General features: G+C 37.6%; 1 protein-coding gene across 1 annotated transcript in view; it reads left to right on the top strand.

The window, feature by feature from the left end:
* LOC109843017 (40S ribosomal protein S4-1-like) overlaps positions 1 to 1,283 on the top strand; it is a 5,228-nt gene extending 3,945 nt beyond the window's left edge. The window contains exon 5 of the mRNA XM_020411945.1: positions 595 to 1,283. Within this exon, the coding sequence (XP_020267534.1) occupies positions 595 to 1,032 (438 nt within the window). The 3' untranslated portion in view covers positions 1,033 to 1,283. The remainder of the gene's footprint in view (positions 1 to 594) is intronic.

Raw genomic sequence — 10,745 nt, 5'->3', positions numbered from 1 at the left:
TGAACTCCCTCCTTCCTTTCTTTCTGCTATTCTACCTTTTGCTCTCTTTCTAATAAAATATAAGCAGTGTTTTTAAAATCCTGTTTTATGAAATCTTCCACACATTGTAAACTAAATTAAGCGAAACTAGCCCATCTTTGATTTAACAGGTCCTGTAGCTTAGTGCTATTTCGTTTGAGGAAGCCTGGTTGGCTACGTTGTGCAGTTGTGTAAAATTTTCTTCTTTCGATCATTGGCTTTTGATTTTCATAGCCAGTTTCTTGGAAAATAGTAACTGGGCAAATTTTTACAGGGCAACTGTATATTTGCACATCCTATAGGGTATCTTCATTAATAAAATCCTCTTGACCCTCAACATCTACATTTATCCTTAAACTTGTTTTGTGAAACATTATTTCAGTTTTCGAACAGTTCATATTACTTCACTATCATGCTTTTAATGGTAACATTCCAGAAATGACCTACAGATGACATTATCTAACTAACATGCGAACATTTTAGGTGGCACTTGAACTTTTTTGCCTTAGTGCTATTTAGTTGATGGTGAAATGTAGCATGTCATGGTTTGGTTCTCACTATTTTTCTTATCTACAGTTTAAGCTATGCAAGGTCCGCTCTGTTCAATTCGGCCAAAAAGGCATCCCATACCTCAACACATATGATGGACGAACCATCCGCTACCCTGACCCCCTCATCAGAGCCAACGACACCATAAAACTTGACCTTGAAACCAACAAAATTGTAGACTTCATCAAGTTTGATGTCGGCAATGTAATCATGGTGACTGGTGGTAGGAACACTGGCCGAGTTGGAATCATCAAGAACAGGGAGAAGCATAAGGGGACTTTTGAGACCATCCATGTGCAAGATGCAACTGGCCATGAGTTTGCCACTAGGCTTGGCAATGTGTTCACCATTGGCAAGGGGACTAAGCCTTGGGTGACTCTGCCGAAGGGCAAGGGTATTAAGCTCAGTATTATTGAGGAGGCGAGGAAGCGTGCTGCTGCTGAAGCTATGAAAGCTAGTGCTTGATAATTTTGTGGTAATTTCGGTTAATATCATCTACTTTATGTTTGGTCTTTTAGGTGCATGGGGTAAAACTTCTGTAGTTTTGTTTTGTTTGACATTTTATGACAGCCTTGTTAGCCTTACATTATTAAGGTTCCTGTTGAGTTTGTCTTTAGTATCGACAATATTTTTAGATCTGTACTTTTGATCTTCACAAGGATTTTGCCGTTGGAGCTGCACAACCCAGTGCGTGATAATTTGTGGCCAATTTGGTTATTATTAACTGCTTTGCGTTGGTTTATTTTTAGGTACATGTGATAAAACTTATGTAGTTTTTAGTTTGTTTAAAATCTCATGGGTACCTTGTTTGTGCCACAATATTCACGATTCTTGCGACGAGAATTTGGATCAGCATCATCAACTATGTGACCGGTTGTGTTCTTTTGATTTTCTCAAGGATGCGCACGACTTTTTTAATGGATATGTGACCAATTTGTTCGTATTATCTGCTACATGTTTGTTTCTTGTTATGTTACATGAGATGAAACTTTCTAAAGTTTATAATTTGTTTGACATTTTATGACAGCCTTGTTTCGCAATATTCAATTGTCATGTTATAGTGGATTTGTGCCATCTTTTAATTTTTGGATATGTACTTTTGATCTTTTGAAGGTTTTGCGTTGGTTTCTTGATGGCTTGACGTTGGACATCATATAGAATCTGGAATTTTCAGTTTCTGCGTCAGTTGTCCTGAATTATTATTTCTGGCTTATTATTTGGCTTGATTTTTAGTAGCTTTTGCGTGGTTGATGCTTCTTTGAACTCGTCACTTGCACGGTTCAATCTTCTGCAGAATTTGGCAGACTTGTGATTCGTAGGAAACAGATGCAACACTGACCAAGTGTTTTAGACCAAGTGTTTATTCTAATTTTTTGGGAATGACTATATACATCATATTTTTCCATTTAGTTCTATTATATTCTTCCATTTAGTTTTATCATGAGCCAGCACATATGTTAACTTGAACTATTAGTATACTATTTTTAGTTTGAACTATTAGTATACTATTTTTGGTTTCTCACAATGAATTTTTTTAAATATTTTCTCTACATTAACTATATTATCCCTTTTCTTAAGTGGTGCGCAAAGACTTAGTTTGGTAGGGGGTTACAGAAAGTAAGGTGAGATGAGGGTAGGGGGTAATAAGTAGAGGGAAGAATATCTCTTTAAGCCATTATGTTTGCTTAGAGTAAGGGGAAGAGAAAAGCATACTTTTCATTATGTTTGCTTAGAGCAAGTCCAGCAAGCTCCCAGTTGGGAGTCCTAGTCAGCAAGCTCTCAAGAGCTCTTAAGCATTTTAGTATAAAAAATTATAAAAATAAGTCTTGGGAGCATCTCCTTATTTTATGGAGCTCCAACAAGCTCCTAGTTAGGAGCTCCAACAATATCAAAAAAACCCCTCTTCTATTTTAATAAGCAAGTCCAGCAAGCTCCCACCGCCACCTCAGCCTTAGGAGGTGGGGTGGGAGCTTGTTGGACTTGCTCTTAGAGGCAAGGGGAAGAGAAATGCATACTTTTGTAGTTCGTTTTCTCATTCCTCTTGAATCCTCACAATTTGAAGGAATTTTTCTCTCTAACTTTTTAGTTCATTTCATGGTATCCCCTCCACCCCCCTCTTGAAATCTTCGTACAAAGGCAAATCTAATTTGTCTCCCCCTTTTCCTCCTACCAAACCCAGCAGTACGTAGCGGGATTAGTGTGTCGTCTTTGGCCGTTTGTTTTCGGGCCACTCGACCCACCTCGCTCGTAAGCTTAGAAACAAGCATGACGGGCCAGAGCATGGGTCAGCCTACCCATCTCACTATTTTTTTTCAGTTTTTTATTTTATAATAGTTTTATAAATATTATTTAACTTAAAATTTACATGTAAACCACAAAGTAACAAAAATATCATAAATACAGAGATTTAACGTGGTTCAAAGCAAGTACTACGTCCACGAGCAATAAATAATTGCTCCACTACTGAAAAAATTACAAAAACAAAAAATTACAATAAGAGTGTTCGTACGGTAAAAGATAACTTAATTTGGACGGGCCCATAGTGAGCCAACCCGCTTACATATAATCTCAGCTTAGTCTGTGGACTTTTTGGGTCGAGCAAGATGCTTGCTCGTTGCTGGGGGCCAATCCATTCTTGAATCCACGGCCTCCCTGCTACAGCTGGTCGAATTTGATCAGTCCCGCATTGGTTCGAGCCGGGGTGAGCCCAAACAAACCGACCTAGCTCAGTGCCCACCCCTAATACGAATGTTCCAAATAGTTTTCTGGCACTTTCTTCGTGAATAAGACATAACAACATCACCTAAGACTTTGCGTTTTTATGTTTTGCCTGAAGCAAAGTTTTGGGTCGAATTGTACATTTGCCTTTAATGAAAATATCAAAACATTAATTGTTAAAGCTAGAATATATAAAATACTAAACTGATAAGAGGGATGTAAAAAAAAAAAATATCAACATGGTTATTTAGCCTATATACATGTCTATAAACAACTAGCTAATTTTAAAGTTGATTGCACTACGGAAGAAATGACATTACAAAGAGCAATGAAAAAATGGGTTTCTTATCCATATAAAATCAGCACGTAAAAACTAAGAAGATTAAAATATCTAGTTAAATTAAACATTCCTATAACATTGTCTTTTCTTTGGGACACTGAATATAAACTTTTTTTTTTTTTTTTTTTTTTTGGAAATTTGACGATACCCCCTTAAGTCTCATGGAACCGTAGGAGCTTTGTTTTCCCCCCTTCTTTTTAAACAGCTAATCGCAAATGACTTGCAATTTATATGATCTATGGGCGTCTCATGGCCATCACAACGATAGAGGTTGTTGACTAACGCTAAGTGTGAATGATACACACCGACCAGCACCACAGACATAGCCAACAGATGGATGGATGGATGGAACGAAGCCTTTATCGTCTAATAAGATTATTTTAATTCATTAAACTTCTGAACTTTCAGGTGTTTCATAGACCCTCCTAAACTTACAAAATTTCCCACCGGACCCCTCCAAAATTGAATGTTTTTGTCTTGAGTACATTTTAGTTATTTGTCACATGTTAACAAGCGTCAGCTGAGAAAAGCTTAAAATCAAGGGTGTTTATGCGAGACTCCGTAAAAAATGGGGAGTTTTAGTTAAATAAACAAAGTTCAATTAGGGCCTGTTTGTTTCGCAAAAAACTGGCTGAGAAATCGAGTTTTTGAGAAATAAAGCATGGCCACGTCAGTTTTGGAGTTGAAGGGTTTCTTTTGTATGTGTTTGTTTCGTTATTTTTTTTGGGAGATGGGGGCTTGGAAACCCCAGCCACATCAGCTTTGGAGAGTTGTCCATTTCCAAGCTCGGTGGCCTAAAATGGGCTGGAAACCATGGGCGTTCATTAAATGCGATGAGCTGTTTCCAGCGGCTAAAATTGGGAGGAAACGATGAGCGTTTATTTTCACCGCTCAACTTCCTCTCCCCAAAACTCCCGCGATCCTCTTTTCACCTCCCGCCTCCTTTGATCTATGTCCTCGGATGATAAATAGAGGGGGATTGCTTCAATTTCACTGTCGATGTCGAAACTTGAGTGAAATTTGATGGCGATTCCCGTTCTTCTGTAGCAATCGACGGCCAGTGAATAGAAAGGAGGCGGCTGAGTGAAATTTGATGGCGATTCCCGTTCTTCTGTAGCAATCGACGGCCAGTGAATAGAAAGGAGGCGGCTTTCAAGAGAGATAATCTCTCTTGAGCTTGTTTGGGTGATCAATCTACTCCTTCTCATCTAGATCCAAGCTGTTTGGGTGATCAATCTTCACTCAGCCTTGCTTTACCTCTAAAAATTGAAGGTAGTTTTTTTTGCAATTCTTTGTGCTATAAATAGTTTTTTTTTGCTTGATTTTTTAGTGTAAAGAGGTCATGTTATGCATGAATACGTTGTGTATCTTTCATTAGGTTATGCATGTTGAATCTGAAGGTTATTTTGAATTGATATTCATGTAATCGTTTCTTACTCAAGAGTTTATTTGCAAAATAAGACATATTGTGTTGCCAAAAGGTTATGAAAATTACAACGGTATATGCCATTTAGTAGCTTATTGTGTCGGAGTTAATAATCTTTGATTTGTTCCTGCTCATGAGTTTATTTGCCAAAAATATACTATTTATGAATTTAGTAGGTTACAGTTGTAATGAGTTTATTAGCTTCAATGTTGATTTTCCAAAGCAGATTGCTAAGTTTCAAATATTTCAACTCTAAAACTTCTTTACTTTTTTTCAAAATTAGTAACATAAATTTGGTATTGTAGATGGATGGTGATGGAGTTGATGAAGAAATTGTTATGAAAATGTGTTCAGGGGCTGCATTTTTTGTTATGCTTATAGTATTTACCTTTTTGAGGAGAATGGAATGTAGACGTAGATCCATACGTAATGGTCCAAAATTGGAAAAAAGAATGCAAAATGATCAAAGAATTAAATATTTGAACCGTATATACTATGGGTTTAGTGATAGTTGTCTAAACTACGTTAGAATGCTTAGTGGGACATTTATGAAGCTTGCAAAGATCATGAGAAAAAGGGATCTACTAAAGGACTCACGGCATGTTACAGTAGAGGAGCAACTTGCTATGACATTAAATATATTGGGTCATAAAACAAAAAATCGTATTTTGCGGTCGCAATTTATTAGATCTGGCGAGACTGTTAGTCGATACATCAACAAAGTTCTTGAAGCTATTTCCTTCTTACGTGGAAGATATATGAGACAAGCACCTAACAAAGTGCCCCAAGAGATTCTTAACAATCCTTATTACTACCCATATTTCAAGGTAAATCATTTCAATTATAGAATTAATAATATTTCAAGTTAATAAATACAATTTTATGTTAGCTTAGTATTTTATTTACGTTATAGGATTGCATTGGTATGATAGATGACACACATATTGATGCCATGTTACCTGCTAGCCTTGTTGCACGATTCCGAGGTCGTAAAGGAGTTACCCAAATGTTCTTGCATCCCTTCCGGGTTTACATCCCTACACAAGCTATTTCACACACGTATTAGACGGATGCGAGGGGTTTCAGCAAATAGATATAGGTGTCCGGCAAGATGCACTTGTCCAGGCCACAATCGCTAACGGCTCTGAAGTGTATGATGGTAAATACATTCTTAATTTGTTATTGCATACTGTTAGACCCTAGAGGGCGGGGGGGGATTGATTAGAATCTTGATGCCAATCTAATCCGATTAAATATCATTAACCTTAATAAAGTTACATCCCTAGAAGTTGAAAGCGAATAATAATATTGAGTTAGTAAGCAATATACAAAAATAATTTGGGGAAAAATATATCCTAGCAACGAGATATATAGCAAAAATATAGCAAGGATATATAAACTAACATCAAAGGCGTAAACAAGTATAAACTTAGATAGTGATCATCAAAAGATTGTATGTCTATGCACAATTCGGCCGATATAAGATAATATGCAAAATACACTCTACCGCCAAAGACATAACTCAAATCAAGCAATATGATCCACGGTATGTCGACCTCCGCCTACCGTCTCCCTCCACACTCCCGGGTGAGAAAATCCACCTATCACAACGGCGTTTTCATACGTCACCCGAATAACTTTACACCTCACAGTATCGCGTCTCAACGCTCCCTCACCGATCAACGTACTCCTCACAATCGGGTTTTCTAGTTCACCGAAACTTCACAAACACACTCGGTTTCTAGCTCACCGAAAAGCTAACCAATCTCACAATTAACAAATATTTTTTTTTAATTTGTTCTCTATATGGATGAAACAACAATAAAAGCCCACATCAATGTTTACAACTCTCCACTAACCCTAACGTATATTAGGAATGCCAAATACAATAAGCTCGCAAGTGGCGCTCCCCCCGTGTGTAACACATGATGAAATCAAATATCACAAACTAAACGCAATTAAAATCTAGATATAGAGACAATATAAACAAATAATAATAGCTCAGCCAAAACTGAGTTTAGCGAGATTCTTTCTCTGAATAAACTCAAGATGAGAGGATGGGATTGAGCTCAAACAAGAGATGATCTGGCCCCAGCTTGTGAAAACTTTTCTTCACACAACAAACAAAACATCTTAAACTACACTATTAAACCCTTTTTAAAACTTGTTTTAACAAACTCTTTTATCATACGTCAAAAAGGAGATCAACAATTGGAGAATTTATACCCACTCCAACGATTCTCAAACAAAAATGCCTCAATCCAACATGACTTCCTCCTTTTCATAGTCAAAAACAGTCCTCTAGAAGATCATGCTCAGAAAAATAGCCTCCTTAGGGCTCTAACGGGCATCTATTGTTCTGTTCGACGGAAATTTCTTCTGTCGCGATAACTTCGACCGATGAGAGCAAAACACGAAGAAAACAAACTGGAGCCATTCGTCGGCTCTCATCGGACCCGAGGTACAAAACAACAGCCGGGTCGAGCCGATGGACGCTTTCGAATCGACAGCGGACCTCGGTTCGACCGCCCCTGCGACCAACTCCCTGGTCGCCCAGTGAACTATAACTCACGTCGACGGTTCGGTCGACCGAACAGACTGAATATATAAAAACACAGTTTTGTTGACGATTAACAATTTGTAAAATAATTCATTTGACCTTCGTGAACAATTATTGAACTTTGGAAATCTATAAAAGCATGTAACATGACACATGTTACAAAACGAATTTTCCAAATTGGCATTTCCTCATTGTGAAGAAATCATCATTTTTGCAAAATTAGTTCAAGAACACAAATGCTAACGATGTGAAATTTATATTTCTGTAAACATGTTTGAACTTTGCACAATGTTATATAGGACGTAAATAAAATGTATAAAATGATATTGAAGCTATAAATAAATAAGACAAATATTTTTACAAAGATTACGATTTCTATGCAATGCTTCAAAAACACAATAGAATATGAAATATGTGATTCATATGTAGTAAGACATGAAAACCCAAAACCATGCATGACTATATATTAACTAGAGTATATACGCATAGAAAAAAAAACTTATGCTAAAATAATATATATACTACTATCATATATATATATAATAATAAATAGTATTATATATATATATTTAATATATATATATATAGATATATATATAATATATATATATTAACTATATAATATAATATACATAAATTCAATAATGTGTGTGTATTAGATTATGAGCTTAACGTATTAAGACACACATAAGTATAAACCGTATACTAAATGTACCCAGCTTGATCTGGAATCTTCATTGTAGTTCAAACTTGGTACACGTGCGGATGAAGCCTCTGAACTTATCTTAACTTTGAATTGTATGTTGCCTTCACTCCACAATTCCGCCAACCTCCTCTTGATCATGATCGTCTATAGTCGCAAATCCACCATCCTCCTAACTACCGTTGTGTAGCTAGCAAACATAGAGAATGCACAAACACACTAGGACAAAACAACATTTAGTAGTAAATTGTTTGCTTAAATATCATCAGAAACAAGAAGGCAACCAACCTCCCTTTTAGATGCATGACATAACAATTTACAAAAAGGTATATGCATGAAGGAAATGAATTAGATTATAATTCACATGCATATAAAATAGAAGAAATATACACTACTCACAATATTCTCCCTTTGACAAATCAAAAGCGGACAAAATGAATGAAGAGAGGCGAAAAGTCCCCTATCAATAAGCATAGTGTGAGCTAATAAAAGAATTATTTAGGGATTGCTGCCCCTATCCAACAAGTATATAGAATATATGCAATGAAGATCATGGCAAAACATATGTGAGAAACATGATATCATTAACTCACATTACATAAAGTAATGAAATCACATATAAATATGTCAATAGAAAATAGTGTCTCATTACACAAAAGTATAAAAACCATATGAAAAGAATAGATTTATGAAATCAAAAAGAGCCGAACATGAGGTCATGCAAAAAGTCTTCAAATCGAAACAAATCAACCAAAAGAAATCATAAATCAAAGCTTCTATATCAAAAACAATGTCATTGATCAATAAGAAATAATTTCTTTACATAACTGACAAACCACCCATAGAATACATCTATAAAGCACGAATAGATGATCGATTGTTAGCAGACAAACCCACATAATATCATCATATAAGTGAATTTAATTGAAGTCAGAAGGCAACAAATCGAAAAACACAATTTTAGAGAGGCAACAATTATATCAAGCTCTTGAGTTTTCCAAACCCATATAATCATATTGCAATCCGCGGTAAACATGATTTGGGACATAAACACCCAATAAACCCGGTAGGGTGTATATAAATACCAAAGGCCTCTCATCAAATCAATAGCTAGGACATTATGAAAACAAAATGTTGACCAATAAAGAATGTTTCATAAAGTTGAAAAACTACATTTTTCCAAAAAAAAAAAAATTTAAACACTAAAATTTCTTTTGGTTGAAAATTCAAATTTGTTTTATTTGGACCCAAGTATTCTTTCTGTACCAAAGAGTTGTGAGGACAGGACCCCTATTCATTCAAGCTCAAAAGCTTAGGTGAGAAACCCGGCGTTTGACGAAGGGGCTGCACGAAAGGGGCAAAACAAAAAATTATTATTTGAAATTGACCCTTTTACGATTTGTGTTAATTTTGGGGGCAAGGAAAGTTAAATATGGTGCGTGTGCAAGTGTTCACCGGAAACTAAAACATGGAAAACAGGCGAGATCATTAAAATAGTTGGGTGAATGGAAAACTCTCGGGTATATGTCAAAACAACATGTGTGCAAACATTGACCAAATCGACCACAAAAATCACAGGTGGAAACACGGAGCAGGCTGAGTGATGAACATGTTGATTGAGGAGGGGCATGGGGATGGGTGGAAAAAAGTTGAGATGAAGCTGAGTGAGATGCACAAGATCAGAGAATGTAGCAGCCTGTAGAGGGTGTGTGGGTCAGAGCAAAGCTAGCAAGAGGGCCTGTACGACCACAAAGGAGCACCGGGTAACTGCGATACAAGGAGTAGGGTGGAGTGGGAGCACGAGAGGAGCCACACGGGCCAGTTAAGGTTGCGAGGATGATAAGGCCATTAGGGTCAAAGTGTTGAAGCTTAAAGAGAAGCGTATTGGGCATAAGAGGAAAGCGTATTGTGAGCGTAGGCAGGGTTAGAAGCGAGAACGAATACAGAGATAAAGGAAGCCGATAGGTAGGGTCTGACGGCAGGGGCAAGGTCGTCAGGAGATTGTAGAAGTGAGAGGGGGTGAAGGTGTGCAGTTGCAAAATTTAACATTTAGTATTGCGTTGAAGCATGGGAGTTTCAGGGCAAGACAGCAAATGGGACACGAGCGGCGCATGAGCGATGTGTAAAACAGCGGGCTGGCGTGTGAAATAGAAAGATTGGCCGGGAAAGCATGGCAAGAAGGGGCGCTAGCACAGCAGGCAGCCCGGGAGAAGCGTGAGGGGGGGGGAACGCGGCAAACCGCACGAGGCGGCCTAGTGGCGGGGGCATGGGAAGGCGCCGGGAACGGGAGCGGGGAGCCGCGTAAAGGTCGGATGCGCGCCAAGGCCGGACGCTGCGAGGGGAATCGCAGGAAGAACCCCTGAGGTCAAAAGAATGCAGGGAACATTAACGGAGTATATTACCAGTTCGTGTCCGATGCCAATCTTGGGTA

Source organism: Asparagus officinalis, chromosome 5, assembly GCF_001876935.1.
Source record: "Asparagus officinalis chromosome 5, Aspof.V1, whole genome shotgun sequence".
Lineage (NCBI taxonomy): Eukaryota > Viridiplantae > Streptophyta > Magnoliopsida > Asparagales > Asparagaceae > Asparagus > Asparagus officinalis.
This window is presented reverse-complemented; position numbering and strand designations above follow the sequence as displayed.